Below are 19,435 nucleotides of genomic sequence, written 5' to 3' on the forward strand. Positions count from 1 at the left end.
AAAATGTGTTGGGTGGCTGTAACCCAACTATGGTTGAATTAATTATTAAAAAAAAAATTTTGGTGTGTTACATTGATGTATGAGAAATTAGCTCCCTTGTTTTTTGAAATTATAGGGTTAAGCATTAAAATTGTGATGTATATGTTATGGAGTGCTGTGGTGTATTGCATAGGTTGCCTAGTTGTAGTTGTTAGCTTTTGGTACTTGGAATTAAAATCGAACACTCTAGTTGTAAATTTAAAGGTTAGAGGAGTAAGTGGCATTTAGGTGTCTAACTTTTAATTGAGAAAATATTTTTAAGAAAAATCAATGCCATTAGTTAGAGCTTTGAAAGAACTTTTTATAAACATTTAGATCACCTCAATTGAATGTCAGATGAAGAATTGAGGCACGTAGAAAGTTCATCCTTATTGTTGTCAAATGACAACAATAGAGTTGCCAATTTTGTATAATGCATTGTGACGCATGGCATGGAGAGAGAATGTCACAGCGTGTGTGTGACATGCCACACCACACCTCTCTTTTTCTGCACTGAAATGATATTTTCACCCTTAATGCAAATGCTTTGTAACAAATTGGTATTTTATGCTTCCATAAACATTCTTACTCTTATTTTTGGCTTATAAAGGATTATTTATTGTGTTTTAAAGTTGAAAATTTGGAATCACATCTCAAAAATTTTATCACTTGAAATTAATGACTTTCTTAATGAGATAATAATCCCTTAACTACCATTAAGATTTGTGGTTAAGTATTGGATAGTAAGGGCAACCTTACACGTCCTTGGTTGCATTTTTGATTAGAAATGTGAGGGAGGAGAGAAAATTAGAGAGGAGCTTTGGTCGAGCTCTACTTGGGCATAATTTTTTGGTTGATATGAATATATGATGTAATATATTTATTGAGATTGTTAGGAGTGTAATAAATACTATAGAACATTTATTTGAGGTCTAAATTTGAATTTGAAAATTTTGGGTAAAATCCTAAGCCTCTAAGGTTGAATCTAAGGATTAATTTGAATTGTTATGATGTTTTTTGATGCCTGGTTGTTTATTTGCTCATAGATAAATGTTTCTAAGGTGTTAAAATGATGATTTAACGCTTGAGGATAATTTTTTATTTTTGGATGAATTTATGACTATATGATGATGAAATATTGATGTCGGTAGTGATTTGAGAATTAATTAGAGTTTATAAGTGTAAGAAAATTTTAAAGAGAATTTTTGAAAAGGTTAAAATGGGTACTAACCTTGATCTAGTTCTAATTATGGATTAGGCCTAAGCCTCCCAACTCCATGATTAGAGTTATTTGTTAATTTTAATATGAAATTAATATTCAATATTATGAAATAATTGTATAGATGGTGTTGACAAAGAGGGTAATGAGGAATATGATTTTCTTGGAGCAAAGGTAGCATTTACTAGTTTGTTACAGTGAGTACTTTGCGATTTATCATGCATAATTTGTTAAACTGATATATTGATTGGAAAATATTACATTATAAAATTGTATGTTTGTTGTCTGGAAAATTAATTGCCAAGTAGGTTATTAAATATGCAAGTGAATATATGTTGATATGAATAAAATATTTTTATATAGAGATATATTTTTTTCAATTGAATTAGAAATATGATTCTGTTTGGATACATAGTGCGTGACTTGTCAGGTTATTTTGAAATTGTTCGATAGGGATTTTATCTAGTTGGGATTTATCACATGGTAAGCCCTCATTGGACCCAACAATTAGCTAATAGCTTGGATTGACTCACTTTTGGTTGGGTGGCTCAATGTCGAATATGGAGTATGAAGCGATATAAGGTATAGTCATGCACATTTATTTTTGTCTAGTTGTATATACATATCATATCCATGAAATGTTAATTTTATATGCTCACTTAGCAATCATATGATTAATTGCTTTGTGTGTGTTGTTGCATTTTAGTATTGGTTATTAGGACTTTTGTGTCTCATTTCTCGTGGTTAACATTTTTACCAGAGCAAGTGTAGCCAGAAGAGCACCAGAGGTACAAATTGGTATATGAGACACCATCTCTTTCATGTTACCTCCTTATGTTAATTATATGATGTATGTTTTGCTAACCAATGAAGATTATGATTTTTGTTGCTAAGCATGTAACTCCATATATATTGCCTTGAGGATTATGCATGTCCTTCTTGGCCTTTTACTTGATTGGTATATCTTGTCATGAGAATTCTATTTGTCCTTCATGGTCTAATTATTTACTTGAGATATTGATGCTATGATCAATCTTTTAAAAATTTTAAATAGTAAATTATGACATGAAAGTTGGAATGTTGTCAAATATGAATGTGTTGTGACTAAGTAAACTCTTGAAAGTAGACTTTGATTGGATGATGTTGTTAAATTGTAAAAAGTATTTTTTAGGTCCATTTTTGGATTGTGTGGATCAAAATCTATTGTTTGGAAAGTGTGATTATTCAATGAAAGTTCAATTTTTGGTTTATGGGTGTTCTTGAGTCGCTTTTATGAACTATTGATTGTGCTTGATGTATCATTTAAACTTATGCTGTCTTGATTTTCTTAAATTCAATTATTAGTTTTTTAAATGGGATACCAATAGGCAACAAGTACATGATAGGGTTTGTGAAAGTATGTTTTACCCTTTTATTATCATGATAAATCTTTTTTTACCATAATAAGTATTCAATAATTTTAATTAAATTTGATAAACTATAACTTTGTGAAAAATAAGTATGAAATTTTTTGACTGTGTTACGTTCAACGTTCCTCGAAAATGAGTAAGAGTTAAAATTGAACTTTTAATCCTAATTTTAATATTAACATACATAATTAAAATGTATGATAAGCTGCATCCTTTACACGTAATTTCATATATCATATATATTTTACAAACAAGGATTTTTTCACTTTTTAGGTTTTATCACCTTCTGGTCAAAAGTGAGGCAGCGCATCCTTTAAGTGAGAGAGAGAAACAGGGGAAGTGAGAAAGAAACGAAAGATCAAGAGACGATGGGGATGTCTCGGCAGGCGCGCCGCCTGTCACGTGATCTTCCACCGATTTGATACTAGAGGAAGGGACCGCCCCCGTCAGCTACTGCGCATGGCTTCAGTGCTCTCGCCCTTTCCCCCTGCCAATGTATGTAAGTGCCTTCTTCTTTGCATTTCCCTCGCCCATGAATACCTGATTCCATTCTACTTGCAGCTCACTGTATCTAATTTTCACTTTTCCAAGTCATAACAGTAATTGGCTAATTGCTGCATTTTCTCATGAAGCCGTTCGTTTCTGCAGATCATAAACGGTTTCACCAATGGTAACGTTTGGAATTATTCAGTTTCTGGAGCCAAGCAGATGCTGATCAGCAGAGGTATTCATTATCATAACCCCCCCTCTCTCATTCTTTCCCCAGCGCAATTCATGTTGGGTCCAGCAATCATCATCTCTTCTACCAACTTGGTTTCCTACTTTAGTTGCAACTTTCTTTAGCGGGGAATTAATTATTTCTGTAAAGATCAATGCGTTTTAATTTTGTTTCTATAAATTATCTGACGATTCGGGAGTCAACCGTTTCGATTCTCTCTGTCTAATCAAGCACGGGCCTACACATTAATCCAATCAGCCGCTGACCCCACTATCCTCAGATAGTGAGATGTCTGCTACCTCTCATTTTTACTGCATGTTCTAATGATAAAGAATTTGGATTTGGACTGACCCTTTTTTTTTTTTTAACTTCTCTTTGTTTTGTTTGATAAAAAAGATTACAAAGGGAAACATTATGGGAGAAAAATAAATGAATTATTCTTCATATTGTTTGACTGGGAAAGCAGGACATAGCTCGTTTATTTGATTATATCAAAGTTATAGTAGGTAAATATGATACAGAATAAGTTAATTTTTTCTATATTAGATATATAAATTTTAATTTTATTTATCTTCAATTTTATATTTTATTTATAAAATAGTTGGTGGATGTTCCTACCATTAATGATTTGAAAGGAATGTAAGACCCACCAATTTACATTATTGATGCGTATTAGTTCTTCTGTGAGCTTCTTGAAGGGTTTCTATAATATTACACGTATGTATTAATTAAAAAATTGAAAATTGAATGCAGAATTGTAATTAATAATATTTGTAAAATATTGTTGCCAAACTTGATAAGCATTTTTAAATAAAATTTTTATAATTTTAATTTAATACTTGTGATCATGTTTTTTTTTAATAAACATGAAACTGTGTAGATAGTTTTTTTTTTCGAGAAATAACCGGGTCCAATTAAATCAACCGCTAATTGATTTATAATAATACCATTTCAGTCTTCAACTTTACAATTCACCTTATTGATTGGCTTTGGAACATACATATGCCTTTGGAACTTGAAAGCAAAGTTACATGTAGCCGTCGTATACATCTCCCGCAGAGAAAGCATTTCTGCATCTATATTTTCTTTTCCTTATCATATTCTCTTCTTTTAGCCGGAAACTACTACGTACCGTTGATTTTTTCCCCCTTCTGTTATGATCCAATTCAATCATTTGTTTTAAGGTATGAACCCAGATAAGAGTGACTAATTGAGCTGGTCTTGGCTGAGTAGTGGAGCTGTAGAGGGTTAATGGTCCTTGTCTGTTAGGGAAGGTGTCGCTTTCAGCAAGGTAGCAGATGATTCTTTTTAAAGTCTTATTACCTCTTGTGCGTCATTTTATAAACCCAGTGTTCTTTATCCTCCTAGCCGTGTCATTTATGATTTATCAGACTAGTCTTAGCTTTGGATTGTGAACGATTCACTGTCTTGGATTATCATGATATTAATGCTGGGTCATATGTTTCCGTTGGCTTGGTGAGGATAAGTGCACTTTTAGTCAAATCGCTTTCGTCGGAATACTTTCATTTCAGCGAACTCGTTAATTTTAGAGAACTGAGAAAATAGAATAGGGACTCTGCTCGCTGTATAGCCTTTGTTTGCAATAAGTTCATTGCTTTGCTGTTCCATGCCTGTGATCTTATTTATCCAGGTTGTGCCAAAGAACAATTCTTGATTTTTCTTTACTTCCAGATAAAAATATACATACTTTTGATTAGGAAAATAGTTCCAAGTGCAAACTGTGGTTTATCATTCACAGTTGCTCCAGACTCTTTTCAATCAGCTAACTTGTGTACGATTCTTCCCACCAGCCCCCTAACTGTATTTATGAAATTTAGTCGTGAATTTACACGAGCCAGCTATTCCTGACCGCAGATAACTATTAACTGAACTTCTGTTTTTTTTGGGGTTTTTTTTTCGTTTTGTCGAAAATGATTTTTTTTTTTAAATACAAGGTCATGAAAAAATTCGTGTAAAAATGATGACAAATTAAGTCATGTAACAGAAGATGATATTTACTATCGAGTCGATGTACTCCCTGCGTGTATATATCTTCCGTAAGAAGGAAGGATAAAGTTGATTCGAGTGTTTGTTGGCCAACCATGAATTTATTCTTTCCTACTTTCTTTACATTGTATGCATTGACGGGCCCCCTAATTCGGGTCAGAGAAGAGAACTTCTCCCAAGTTAAAAATGAAATGTTCGGCATTCTCTCTCTGCATCATAGGACAAGTGAAAATGAAACCTGTGGTTTGGGGGTTGTCTGTTTATGGATTGCTGCCTTGCTGTCGTCTTTACTTAATTCATTATATCACTAACTTTGCTTCTTTGTTTCCACCGTTCGATCTAACCCAGGAAATTTGAAGTGTAAATTCATTCTCTTTCGTAAAGCTTTTCCAGTTGAAGCCACTTTTGTCATGTTCAATTGCGATCTCTTCACCGGCGAATTAGGTTCATGATGGCAACTTGATAGCAATTTTATCAGTTGCTTCAGTGTATGGGTTGGAATAAATGAAGCCCCAGCTCGAAGTTGTTTTCTCTTTTGTAATTTGCTTGATCTTGCTTCGATCCTCACTTTGTGGTTAGTGTCACAATTTATTCTATCTTCGGAGTTCAGTTATCTAATTGTAGTAACTATGTTTTCTTGTATTCTAATTTTTGAGCACGTGATGTTGTCTTTGAAATAGAGGATTTATGTACAGTGTACAAATTTCTCCTCAATGAAGAGTAAAATCCAAATCAGCTGCAAATCTTTTTCTCACTCAGAATTGTTTCCTGGCAGATCAACAATCTGATACTTCTGGCCATAGCAAGTGGGTATGTAGATGTTCTTTCCAAGGGAACCAGGACTCTATTGCGAACTGTTCTACATCCTGCGATTGCCGTTCAGGTATGTTTCAGTAAAAATGCAGGATATGGCAAAGAGCGATCTCCATTCTTAGCAACCAATATGCTTTCTGTAGGAATGGATAACATGTTATCCATTATAGATAATTAGCGGATACTATGATACTGTGCAGTAACTTCTTTATCTTCACTGTAGATGCCAAAGAGAGTGGATCTAAATGGACATGCATATGTGATCCCAACGGGTTTCCTAAAGTGGCAGTAGATGGCCATAGTCCTCATTGCTTTACAGCCTGCAAGTGCACCTGGGGTATACTCTCTCTTTCTTCCGATTCCTGCATTCTTTTCTAAATAATTTCACTAATTGTTGATTATTAAATTGATTTTATCTGTTTTGAAGCATTTTTATATTGGAAGATATGCCTTTCTTGGTAAAAATTTTATCATGGAGATTAAATACAAGATACTTCCACAACAGACTGTTTATTCTTACAGGAAAGCATCACATCTATAGTTTTTTTCCTCCTTCTCTTTTCCTTGCCTCTCAACTTTGATTATATTACTCCTAGGGATAACATATACCATCTTTTATTTTGATGAAATGAAAGTCATCGGTATGTCTCTTTTAGAAACCAAGCTTATGTTCTTTTTGAATGCTATGTAGGATCTCTCCCCATGTCACAAGATTCAAAGAAACATATATCCAGCAAGATTATAATAGTCATTCTATTAGTATGTGTTGCATGTACAACAGTTGCATTTCTTGCCTCGTTCACATGCTATGTCTTCTGGAAGGACCGATGTCCTATTCAATCGCCAATGATCTCATCAGATAAGGAAACAAGTTGCAATAGCACCACCAACTTAATTAGTAACGGGACTTCTTCGGTGCTAGAAACAAAAATTGCCATAAATTCGCCCGTTAATCATATTACAGGTTAGTTGATTCTTCGTGTTGTGTCATTTTCTTGATTCAAGTGTATCTTTTCAGTCTTAACCTTCCGTGACTTAATGTGTAATATTAAGTTCCTCTTTTAGCATGCCATTGTCATTTATTTCTTAATGACCATTTTCTGTTTGTTCATGTAGGGTGCTTTAAAAAGGCCTCTTTCTTGTTTGGGAGCAGAACAGAAACTTTTCAAGGCAAAATTATTCAATTTTCATTTGCTGAATTGGAAAATGCAACTGAAAACTTTTCAGCTTCCAATCTTATTGGACTTGGTGGAAGTAGCTATGTATATCGTGGTCAGCTGAAAGATGGCAGTGATGTGGCAATTAAGCGACTAAAATCTCAAGGAGGGCCTGAAGCTGACTCTGTATTTTTGACAGAGGTTTGTTCCACTTTATAATGTTACATTAGTACTCTTTGCCTTTGGTTGATCATGCTATGTTGTAATTCTTATCTATATAGATGGTGAACTGTTAGCAATGTGTTCTTTTTTGCAGATTGAACTATTATCTAGGCTCCATCATTGCCATCTTGTGCCTTTACTTGGATACTGTTCAGAACTAAAAGGCAAACATGTTGAAAGGTTACTAGTGTTTGAGTATATGGCCAATGGCAATTTGAGGGACTGTTTGGATGGAGTTTCTGGAGAAATTATGGGTTGGGCTACTCGGGTAACAATTGCAATAGGAACGGCAAGAGGCTTGGAATATCTCCATGAGGCTGCTGCTCCAAGAATTCTGCACAGAGATGTCAAATCGACTAACATTCTTCTGGATGAAAATTGGCAGGCAAAAGTATGAACCTTAAATCGTCATCAATATCAATATAAAATATAAAATTTGTAGCAATTTATACTATTTACAAGTTGTGAATAATGCAATTCATTCTTTAAATTCTATGCAATACATGGGGTGCAGGTGCTCATCTGATCATTAATAACGGTAAGGGATGATAATATAGATTCTACGAAGTGTTTCTTTTAAAAAAAGAGGAAAAATATTATAGAAAACTTCATCTCATATTAAGTTTCTTTTGGAAATCTGCTGAGGCCTTTGTTTCTTGAGAAATATGGAGTTAAATCTGTCAGCCATAGGTGTTATTTTTGACGCAATTCAGAAAGGCATCCTTTTATAATCGTTTGACTATATCAACTTGCAGATAACTGACCTTGGTTTGGCTAAAAACTTGAGAGTTGATGATCCCCCAAGCTGTTCCAATTCTCCAGCTAGAATGCAGGGGACGTTTGGCTATTTTGCACCTGAGTATGCAATTTTTGGAAGAGCGTCTTGCAAGTCTGATGTCTTTAGTTTTGGGGTGGTTCTTCTTGAGCTCATGAGTGGTCGGCAGCCTATCCATAAATCCACCAGCAAGGAAGAAAGCCTAGTCATATGGGTATCGCATATCATACTTACGAAGTTAATATTGAATTTTTCATTTTTCATCTTGTGAAGATCTTCCATACCTAATTGTTTGCCTATGCTATAATATTAAATTCTCAGACTTGAACTTCTGACAGTTACCAATCATCTTGTCTCCTACATTTTTTCGTTGCATCTGATTTTCATCTTACAATCTTGCCTGGGCTTCAGTATTTAATTCATTCTATATTTTGCTTATGAGTTCCGCTAAAATATATGTGGACACTCTAATATTGATATAGCATGTATTTTTGTTCCGTTCCAGGCTACACCTCGCTTGCAAGATAGTAGGCGAGTAATAACAGAGTTGGCGGATCCACAGTTGAAGGGAAACTTCCCCGAAGAAGAGGTGCAGATAATGGCGTACTTAGCCAAGGAGTGTCTGCTGTTGGATCCTGATGCTAGGCCAACTATGAGTGAAGTTGTTCAAATCCTTTCAACTATATCACCCGATAAACCTAGGAGGAGAATAAACATTCCAGTGAGCCTTTTTCAGGTGAACTCATTTTCTACGAACTCTTCATTTCTTAGTATTCTTTCTTCTCAATTTGTTCTTGAGCTAGATATATAATCATCTTTTAGAGTGAGAACTCAACCATATCCTCGTGACCTTATTATTCCTCCTTTTTGACATGTACGAACTGTTCAGGATCCTCAGGATGCAGAAAATAAAATGCAAGCTCCATCTAGTAAGTCTTCGGATCAAAATTCATTGCCATTAGGTATTAACCAAAATCTTATTGTTGAGAACAAAAAGGAAGGAGCAGAAACAGTTTCAGCTTCTATGGAGAGAGTGATCCTCTTGACTTCTAAAATAGAGGGTTGGCATGGATCAGATGATGAAACGGTAGACCTTACTGAGCCTCGGTTTGAATCATTCTGCCTGACAAACAGCAATTCTCTTTGAAAATTTACACCTTCCAATGGGACATCTTACAGAAAGCGACTTGGTTTTGACTTTTAAGAACTTCTTCATCTTAATTTTTCCACGCTTATAAAAGAAGGATAGCGCGTAGCGGTGTGCTGTTAGGGAAGCGCAGAAATATATTTATGGTTTTCTTGTGTTGTACAGAAAAGCATAGGAGATTCCGATTCTGCTTTATTTGGAGAGGAATCGGAGGAGATGCCTCATACAAGCACAGCAAAGGTTTATAGTTTGATTTTGGTCATAGGAACTTGTATATTGAAATGATGTATTTGTTTTGATAGAAGAAGGAATGAGATTCGGGAGGACACCGCATCCCCAAATCAGAAAATGCGACGAGGTTCTCACAACTTTTTTTGTCATATCATATGATCCAGTTTGGTGGTGAGAACCCAAAAAAAAAAAAAAAGAATCAGAAATAATCTTTTCATGACAAATATTCATAGGAACCAAGAAGGCACTAAAAATTGCAATACTTCCTTCAGTAACACAATTTTGGTTCCCGTAAAGTAAACGAAAAAAATGTGGTGATTTTGTCAGACACGAAATGAATTGGAGATCGAGACTCTGCACCACAAACCTTCATGTAGATGTCATTATAGGGTTGGAGAGATTTTTCCTCCAAAAAGATTTATTTATAAATATGTTTTGTGAAATTTAAAAATTATATTAAGTTTTTTAAAACTTAAGTGTAATTTAAAATTGTGTAAAGATGATAATGTCCTTATTAAAAATACAGCACATCAATCATGTAATTCACAATTATTTTGTAAAAAATTTATAATTATCATTTCAATTTGTATTCAATTATAACATTACATATTCAATAGTTAAATTGATTATGCATTATAAATTTAATATTAATTGTATACAATTATCTCACTATTAATTTATAACTATCACTCTAATATTTTACTATTATAATTTTATATATCTAACAATTCAATAAATCATGTGTTACTAATAAAGTTTTGGCTAAAATATACTTTTAGCCCTTTAATTTTATATAAGATTCAATTTGGTTAGTTAATTTTGTAAAGTATTTTTTTAGTTTTTTAATTTTAATATTGTTAGTTTTAAATAATTATTTTTTGTATCAATCATTATTATTTTAAAAATTAAACATAATATATCAACATTTGATAATATTTCATCAATATTTAAAAATTTAATGTAAGAATTTGTTGGGATAAAACTAATAGTATTAGGGTTAAATGATTAAAAAAATATTTTATAATATTGAGGGATTAAAATAAAATATTGTGTAAAGTTAAAAGATTAGATATATACTTTAACCTAAAGTTTTAATTGTTTACAATTACCTCATAAGTAATTTACAACCGCCACTTAAATATTTTATAACTGTAATTTTATATATTTAAGAGTAAAACTGATGATGCATTACTAACAAAATTTAACAATAATTATTTATAATTATTTCATCAATAATTTATAACTATCATTTTGACTATTTATAATTATAACTTCACATATTCAATCATTAAATTAATCATGTATTACAAAGACAGTATTATTTTTGCACCTTAATTTTAAATTACACTAAAGTTCTAAGGGACTTAGCTATAATTTTTAAATTTTGTGAGACTTCTTTATAAATAAATCTACTCCATAAAACCATATGCAATTTCTCCTTTTTTCTAATCACCAGCAATGCCTCTTCTATGTTAAAGTATAAGCAAATTTTAACTATTTTACCCGAAGCAAGAAAGTTGGGTAATCAGATTAAATTATTTAAGCTAAAATACCCTTATTATTAATCATTTATGCTTAACTTTATTTCTAACTTAGTGGTACTTATTTAATATAGAGCTTTTAATGGGGGGAAGATTTGACTATTTGCATATGAAACATGTTAGTTTTTATTAAAAAAAGGAATCATGCGCAAGATTTGCTTCTACCAAAATGGTGAGGGAGTATTACTTTTATGTTATCAATAATGTGGTTTTCTGATACATTTGTTATTTTTAATGACATTGTAAATGACTTTAAAGGCTAAAACTATTATTTTTATAAATTATATCATTAAATATTTTCAAATAAAATCTCCAAGAACCGTCATTATTATTATTTATCAAGAAACCATATTAAAATTTACGTTGTTAATTACTGCTATTATCAAGATGCAAAACATTTTACTATGAATTTTATATTATATACATATAAACAAATATCACGTTGAGTTTGAGACAATTTGACCTCAATACGGAAAAAAAAAATTATTTATCCATATACTATGCTTTCTAAAATATTTTTCTAAATGCTACAAATTTGAGGCTTAGTTTATATCAGATTGAGATTCAATTTTTTTTTTTTAACATATGGAAGTATAGAACTTGGCCACAATCAAATCAAGTTCTGTACTCATAATTATTAAAAAAAAAGTCTATACCTATTTTAGGATAGCCTACCATTTCAATTTTTAAGTATCTTTTTCCTATTTCTTACTTTCTCTCTCCCTTTTTGTGTGTGTGTGATTCATATATATATATATATATATATATTGGTGTGTTGTGTATAATATGTAGTGGTGTGGTTTTTTTTTCTTTAACATATAAGTGGGGATTTGTTTTATATAATATAAATAATATAATAAATTTATAATTGTAATTATCTATATGAAAAAATATGAAATACCTTAAAGAAGATATCACATTAAAAATGAAAATCTTTGTATACAATAACAACACACAAATACATGGGCTTGTCTTCAGTGTATAGGAATTGAGTGATTAAAAAAAAAGGTAGATCATATATATTTAATTTGAATAATTTAATTTAATTTTAAATTTTTTATAATATTTATAAATTAACTATCTAAATGAATTGTGAAATGTCTAGACTCAATATTAAATTGCAAAATTATTACAAAATTAAATTGAAATTTTTTAAAATTATTACAAAATTAATATTAAATCTAGACATTTCAAAATACTTTTAGATAATTAATTGATAAATATTATAAAAAAATTTAAAATTTAATTTAATTTTTTAAATTAAATATGTAGGATCCACCAATTTTTTTTAATCAATTAATTTTTATACATTGAAGACAAATCCATATAGTTATGTGTTATTGTTGTATACAAAGATTTTTATTTTAAATGTGATATCTTCTTTAAGGTATTTCATAATTTTTCATATAGACAATTACAATTATAAATTTATTATATTATTTATATTATATATAACAAAAACCTCCTTATATGTTGAAGTTAAAAAAACCACACCACCACATATTATACACAACACACTAATATGTATATGACTCATGCACATAAAGAGGGAGAGAGAAAGTAGAAAGTCAGAGAGAGATACTTAAAAATTAAAATGATAAGCTATCATAAGTTAGATGTAGACTTTTTTTTTTTGTAATTATGAGTATAAAACTCGGCTTGATTGTAGCCAAGTTCTATACTTTATATGTAAAAAAAAAAAATTGAATCTCAATCTAATATAAATCAAGTCTTTATACCATCTGAAAAAATATGTTTAAAAGTATAGTGTATGGGAAAACAATTTTTTTTTTTGTAGCATGGAGGTCAAATTGCCTTGAATTTCAATTTTTTTATCTATATGATTATATAAGTGATTAAATACAGGGACAGATACACTTAATTATCTACAATATATTTTATTTTACTATTTATTTAATTTAATTTCTCCCCACAACCCATCGACCATCGGGTTGAATTTTAAGTTTCACATTGATTAGTAACTATTTATAATTTATAATTTACAATTACAAATTACAATTTATGATTTTGTGTTTGGTTTTGAATTAAGAACAAAATTGTAATTAAAATTGAAAATAAAAAAATATAATATCTTTTTTTGGTAAAAAATAAAAAAATATAATATCTTGATGGAAAAGATTCTAACAAGAATATAAATAAAAAAATAAACAGAACCTTTTTTTTTTTTTTCTGGGCTGAAAAGCAGTACAGGAAATTGCACTGATTTGGTTCCCTTGTATTTGCGTCGTGTTAAGCAGGGCTCACTGTGTGCCGGACACAGTATTCGCTACTTTTAGCAACCGAGAAGGTTCGTCATTGGGAATGGCCGGAAAAGCTGCTGCAACTTCGACGACCTACTCGCCGTCTTCGACCACCGAGAAAACCAAGGCTCCTATTTTCAATGAAGATTGGGTCCGACCCGATGGCCGTGGCTTTCACCAGTGCAGGCCCGCTTGTAAGCCACTGAAACATTTCTGTATATTTGATTTTTGTGTGTTAGCGTCCTTGTAATGATTTGTTCTTTATTAGGTTTTCTCTGTGGGCTTGTAAGCTTGATCGTGATATATTGAATGCGGTTTTTAAGCTCCTGCTCTATGCAAAGTTGATAAGATCAAATTGATTCACCGGAATATTTCATCGGTTTTCCTATTCCTCTTTTACATTATAAAAAATATAATATGTGTGACTCGTGTAACATTTTCATTCTCAATGTGCTGGATTAAAAAAAAGTCATGCCATGCGGCGCGTCTGCGGCGTTAATTAGGTTCGAATGCACTATAAGTGTTTAAGCTTGCTTTTTATTGCTTGGAGACTTTAAAGTTGGCTCATTTTAAAGTGAATTTACTAGAGTACATTTTCTGGCATCATTGTGGGAGTCAAAGTATATGTTAAAGATGCATATATCATGCATGTACTTGATTTTTCCCGGCAGATGTTTTTGATGTTTGTGCTAACTGAATCAGGAAACTTGTGGCTCGGAGTATTCAATACATACTTTCTTAAAAAAAGTTTATTGCTATATTTTTACTAGTTGTTTTCAGCTTCTGCGGTTATTGATTCCTTAAAATTCAAAGTCGTTTTAGTTACTCCAAGTTGTGTGGGTGCAGACGCCTTTTCATCCTGAGACGGCATTTTAATTCAATTGTACACGGTCCTTTTATCTAGTCTTTGGTATATTAAGCTTAAGCAGTTAAGCGTTATTCATAACTTTGCAAAGTTTCACTAAGATAAGGTTTCTGTATGAGTAAGTTTATGATGATCGTTAATGTAGAACTACATCTACACCAAGTTATTGTTAATTACGAGGTTCCGGTAAGCTTCATTTATTAGGCATTTCTAGCTCAGTGCATGATGAACTACTAGTAATTGAGATAAAATGTTGAGGTGCATGTTGATCAAAAATTTTAAAATTACTCATTATAAGACTTATTATTAAATAAATGCATTACTTTCATTTTATCATTATCAGGGTGAATTTCATGAATGTTAGGCTTAAATGTTTCTATTTAAAACTCTTCTCAAGTTGTAACGATTCGTTGTTTGTTATATAATTGAACTTTTGGGATTAGGGCATTTAAGTTTGAAGTTGACAGAATGTTTATAGTGGATATATCCTCTATTTTTGCTCTAAAATCTTTTTGCTGCTCCAAAATCTTTATCTCAGTGGTCTTTTGGTTAAAAAAATTTATTAAGGAGAATTTTTTTTTTTTGTTGGTGGTTCAGTTTTCAGAACTGGTGCTGTGAATGCTGCCTCTGGATCTGCTTATGCAGAGTTTGGGAGTACCAAGGTCATTGTATCCGTGTAAGTGAATCTTTCACTTTACATATTAGTGACTTATTATACCAATTCGCTACTGCTTGTGCTTTCCAGCTAATGTAAATATATTATTTGTGTTCTTCAATATAGGTTTGGGCCAAGAGAGAGTAAGAAGGCCATGATGTACAGTGACATAGGGCGTCTAAATTGCAATGTAAGCTTTACAACATTTGCAACTCCAATTCGTGGCCAGGTATATAACATAATTTTAGATTTTAATTCTTCTATTTTGGCTTTCTCTTTGCTATCTTGAGTGGAAATTAATATTCAAACATATCAAGCTAGGGATTGGACAATAAAGAGTACACTGCGATGCTTCATAAAGCTTTGGAGGGTTCAATAATGTTGGAAACTTTTCCCAAGACCACCGTGGATGTTTTTGCATTGGTACTGGAATCTGGTGGCAGTAAGTTTGCAGTTTATAATGGTGTTTCTACATGATACATTGGTTTACCTTGGTGTCAGTCATTTATGTATTGCCTCAGCCAATCTTTGTTGACTTCCATAAATGTGAAAACATTTTTCTTTGATTGAGTCACTTGTATAGACTTTGATAACATATTGAAAGCAGAGGTTATTTTGTGTAATTTCTTTGTAGTTGCTTGTAACTTGTGTGAGAACCAGCTCTTCATTATGTTTTTATTTTCTTTTGCAATGTGTTTTATAAGTTATGAGGAGCAATTTTTTATAAACTTGGATCAGATGGAGAAGCAATGTAATCAATATCATCAGGCAAATTTTTGTTCCATTTGATTTGATATTATTTTACTATTCTCTAAGCTTCAAACGGCCCATAATCTTGTACTTTCTAGCAGTAGTAATGTTGTTGGGCTTGCGGCAGGTGATCTCCCAGTTGTCATATCATGTGCTAGCCTTGCCCTAGCAGATGCTGGAGTAATGATGTATGACCTTGTTGCCTCAGTTTCTGTGGTATGGATCTCGCTCATATATGCTACTTTCTCCAATCTGTGCTTGTTCTGTTGGGTGCCTAAGCTGTTTCATCTCTCATTTAAATTTTTCCCCATTAAATTCTTTGTCTTATACTATCATCATATCATCATCTTCGTCACCTGTTTCTCTTTTCTGTTCTGAGTTGGGGGTAGCTTCAAACTTGCTAAATTATTTATTATTTCTTCTTTTCCATCCTAACAAAACCTCTCTCTCTTTTTTTTTTGTATTTACCCCAACTTTCTACTTTTCTGGAGTCACCATATTCTATGCACAATGGCACGTAGGATTACATGCAATATTTCTTTGGGAGATGCCAAATTCTACTCACTAGTTGACTTTGCTGCTCCAAGAGACTTGTTTAAGTTGTTATAATAGTCGCATTGATTTGTTCTTTGTCCCAGTCTTGTCTCGGTAAGAACCTTGTTATTGATCCTATTTTGGAGGAGGAAAGCTGTCAAGATGGAAGCTTAATGATAACTTGCATGCCTTCTCGTTATGAGATCACCCAGCTCACTGTCACCGGGGATTGGTCCACCCCAAAGATTAACGAGGTACGGTTATAATATGTTCTTGAAATTTGTAAACAACTTCAACGTGATCATTTCTTGCCTTCAAATTCCTTATGGGATGGAATTATCTTTAGTGCTCCACACAATGTCTTTTTAATGGATTCGCTATTTCTGACATGCAAAGAGATTGGACAGCTTTCTCTCCGACTAGGTTTCTTTGGGAATTTTATATGTTACTCTGTTTCAAGACTGTGATCGTTTTCTTGGATTGAATATTTCTCATGCTCTTTCTTTTCTTAATGGAATTTCTTCTGTCAAAAACTTTGGACACTTTTTTCTTCTTTTTACTGATTGCAACGAACTGCTTTGTGTTGTGTGTTGTATTTGCTTTTGCGAGTTACTTCAATTATCAGATCATTTAAATCTTTCAAACCCATTAGATAAATTTGGTAAAGGTTACCTTGCCATTTTAAACAGGTGCAAACTTGATGCGAAGAGATGATGTACATGTACCAATGCAAGTCAGTGACACTTGATTTCTTCTGGATGCAGGGAATGCAGCTATGCTTAGATGCTTGTGCAAAGCTTGCAAGGCTCATGAGGTCATGTTTGAAAGAAGCTGCTCAAGGTTCTCAAGAATAGGGTGAGAATTCTTACTAATGTCACTATACAGGCCGCATGATATGCAATTTTTACTTTTATTTTTTTCCCCTCCACACCAACATTGTGAGACAGAGAGAAGGGATTGGATGGGGGGGAGTGGTTGTCAAAGGATTCTTCTATTGATGATATATTATTTGGTTATTTCAGCAACTAATTTTGCTCGCCTTAGGCTTGTCACTTGGTTTAATGACAAGCCATGTCTAAAAATGGGATGGGAGAAAATTAAACTTGTGTTTGGTATGTTGGAAATTGGTGATACACCTAGACATAGATAAGAGAATAGGTTTCCAGGAAAGTCTATTTCCTATGCTTGTTCCCACTTTATACCAAAGGTAGCATGAGAGATAATGCAACCCCTGAGCTATAGAAATTGATATTGATTAGAGGATATTCTTAGGTGCTGTTGGATGAAAAATTCTCTAGATGTTGAAAGCTTTAAAGAAAAGAACAAGATCATTGGCTTTAAGAAAAGCACCCAAGATATAAATTAAAAATATTGAACTTGTTAAATGGCTCATAATGGAAGAGAACATCCTATCATGAAAAGAGCAGTGATAGAATATTAGAATATTAAACGCGACTAAATAGCTAATAAAAAAGCACAACACAAATCTTCAAGCTGAAAAGTAATGGAAACTAGTCCAACGAGAAGAAGGAAAGTTGTAATAAGATCATATAATTGAAGAGTGAGGCGCGCGCGCACGTGTTTTAGAACTGATCCTAATATGCATGAGGAGTCTATCAAGTATGGATCCAGTCTGTACCCTTGGCTTCTCAAAATCCATATCTTCAGGATGGTACAACCGATCACGGTTCTCTCATTAATGCTCCCACAGGGGCTGTCACCCCTGTTTACTTCTTTTATTCTACTTATTAATTAAATATTAGTTTATTAATATATGTGGATCCATTACATCGAGTCTCAAAAATAGACTGGATTGTTTATGAAAATGTGGTGTTTATAATAGATATATAGATTGTTATTAGCTTATTTACATTCGTGTTGAGACCAAACGTCATGTTAATGTACTTGTATGCCCCCTAGTTCGTTCATTTCATATTACGACAATGGACCGAAATCTTTGGAAGAAAAGGAAAAAAAAACGCGCCAGTTCGTTTCCATTTTGGGAACAATCAGTCCTGCATGAATCACCGATGGAAACGGTAATTCTAGAACAAAGATTTATTATTATCCCTTTTTCTAGGGCTAGCAGATGATCTCCGTTTACAGAATGTATTAATCAAGCAGGCTTAATACCGTGAAAATTGTTTGAAAAGTAATTTAAATAAACTTTTATTATTGGAAAGTAACTAAAAATTTGTTGAAAAGTCAAAAGTAACTTTTCTTAAAAAAATCATAGATTAATTTTTGTCAAATGAACATTTAAAATGGATTTTTTGAAGTGGAAGAAAAATAAAATTACCCAAGCAACTTTTAAATCGTTAAATAGATCTGAAGTAAAAAAAGAAAAAAGAAAAAAGAAAAAAGAAGAGTTGTAACCAACACAATAAAATATGAAATTAGGGACATTTAGACGTAGGAAACGCCACACCGTCTCTTGTGATCCCAATAATTCAGTGTGGTTGTGAAGGATGGACTTGCTTGTTTCTGTCCCTTTCAAATGGACCATGATGTGTACCCCTCTCCCATGTCACAGACATCTCTCCCGTTCTTTTCTTTTTATTAATAAATTTAAATTCTTTATAATTACAAAATACTTAGACCACAAATTTTATAGATAATTAATCAAAACATAATTTTTATATTGAATTACAAATAACTTAAGTTGTTATATATATTTTGCTGATATAATTAATCATTTACCTCAACTTCTATCATGAAACAATTATTTTGTGAGAGAGGAGTATCATCCATACGCTTCATCTGGTTATAACTCATAATATTCACCGGGTCTCTTCTTCTTTCTTGGAAAAAAAAAAACACAACAGAACAAAACAGGAATGTATATATTGTATGTATGTATGTATGTCGGTGTGTGTGGGGATTAACTTATGATTATTTGCAATCAAGGGGCTTCCAAGTTTGAAGAATTATTAGTGGGGGCTAACAAAGGTTAGCCTTGCTGGAAAAGATTTGGCCATGATTTAAAATATTGTATGTTAAAATTTTCCTATCAATATAAGTACTTCATTGATGAGTGTTGTAAGTATCTTTACAAGCGTATTTTGAGTTTAAAAACATTTTCTGACTCTAAAATTTTGGGAACCCAACTTGTT

General features: G+C 32.3%; 2 protein-coding genes across 8 annotated transcripts; both read left to right on the forward strand.

Annotated features, from left to right (window-relative positions):
• The first annotated feature begins 2,997 nt into the window (after positions 1 to 2,997).
• Positions 2,998 to 9,853, forward strand: LOC129298762 (receptor-like serine/threonine-protein kinase NCRK). Of its 6 annotated transcripts, XM_054937202.1 has the most exons (11): positions 2,998 to 3,145; positions 3,295 to 3,370; positions 5,720 to 5,945; positions 6,147 to 6,254; positions 6,408 to 6,521; positions 6,876 to 7,148; positions 7,301 to 7,542; positions 7,658 to 7,954; positions 8,319 to 8,552; positions 8,844 to 9,074; positions 9,228 to 9,853. In XM_054937202.1, the coding sequence occupies exons 3-11, from the start codon at positions 5,876 to 5,878 to the stop codon at positions 9,483 to 9,485; spliced, it is 1,827 nt and encodes a 608-aa protein (XP_054793177.1). In that variant the 5' UTR covers positions 2,998 to 3,145; positions 3,295 to 3,370; positions 5,720 to 5,875; the 3' UTR covers positions 9,486 to 9,853. The 6 variants fall into 6 exon arrangements, with proteins under 6 accessions (XP_054793177.1, XP_054793181.1, XP_054793178.1 ...); XM_054937206.1 differs by lacking the exons at positions 2,998 to 3,145; positions 3,295 to 3,370 and adding an exon at positions 4,380 to 4,548; XM_054937203.1 differs by lacking the exons at positions 2,998 to 3,145; positions 3,295 to 3,370 and adding an exon at positions 4,532 to 4,655.
• A 3,615-nt stretch (positions 9,854 to 13,468) lies between these two features.
• On the forward strand, positions 13,469 to 17,347 carry LOC129298760 (exosome complex component RRP41-like). 2 transcript variants are annotated; one of them, XM_054937199.1, is made up of 7 exons: positions 13,469 to 13,712; positions 14,981 to 15,059; positions 15,165 to 15,267; positions 15,360 to 15,480; positions 15,916 to 16,004; positions 16,427 to 16,576; positions 17,012 to 17,239. In XM_054937199.1, the coding sequence occupies exons 1-7, from the start codon at positions 13,580 to 13,582 to the stop codon at positions 17,021 to 17,023; spliced, it is 687 nt and encodes a 228-aa protein (XP_054793174.1). In that variant the 5' UTR covers positions 13,469 to 13,579; the 3' UTR covers positions 17,024 to 17,239. The 2 variants fall into 2 exon arrangements, with proteins under 2 accessions (XP_054793174.1, XP_054793173.1); XM_054937198.1 differs by having other exon boundaries at positions 13,480 to 13,712; positions 17,087 to 17,347.
• Positions 17,348 to 19,435: the final 2,088 nt, after the last annotated feature.

The sequence above is a fragment of the Prosopis cineraria genome, unplaced genomic scaffold, assembly GCF_029017545.1.
Source record: "Prosopis cineraria cultivar Desert tree isolate PC_DT_omini unplaced genomic scaffold, ASM2901754v1 PC906, whole genome shotgun sequence".
NCBI classification, from domain to species: domain Eukaryota; kingdom Viridiplantae; phylum Streptophyta; class Magnoliopsida; order Fabales; family Fabaceae; genus Prosopis; species Prosopis cineraria.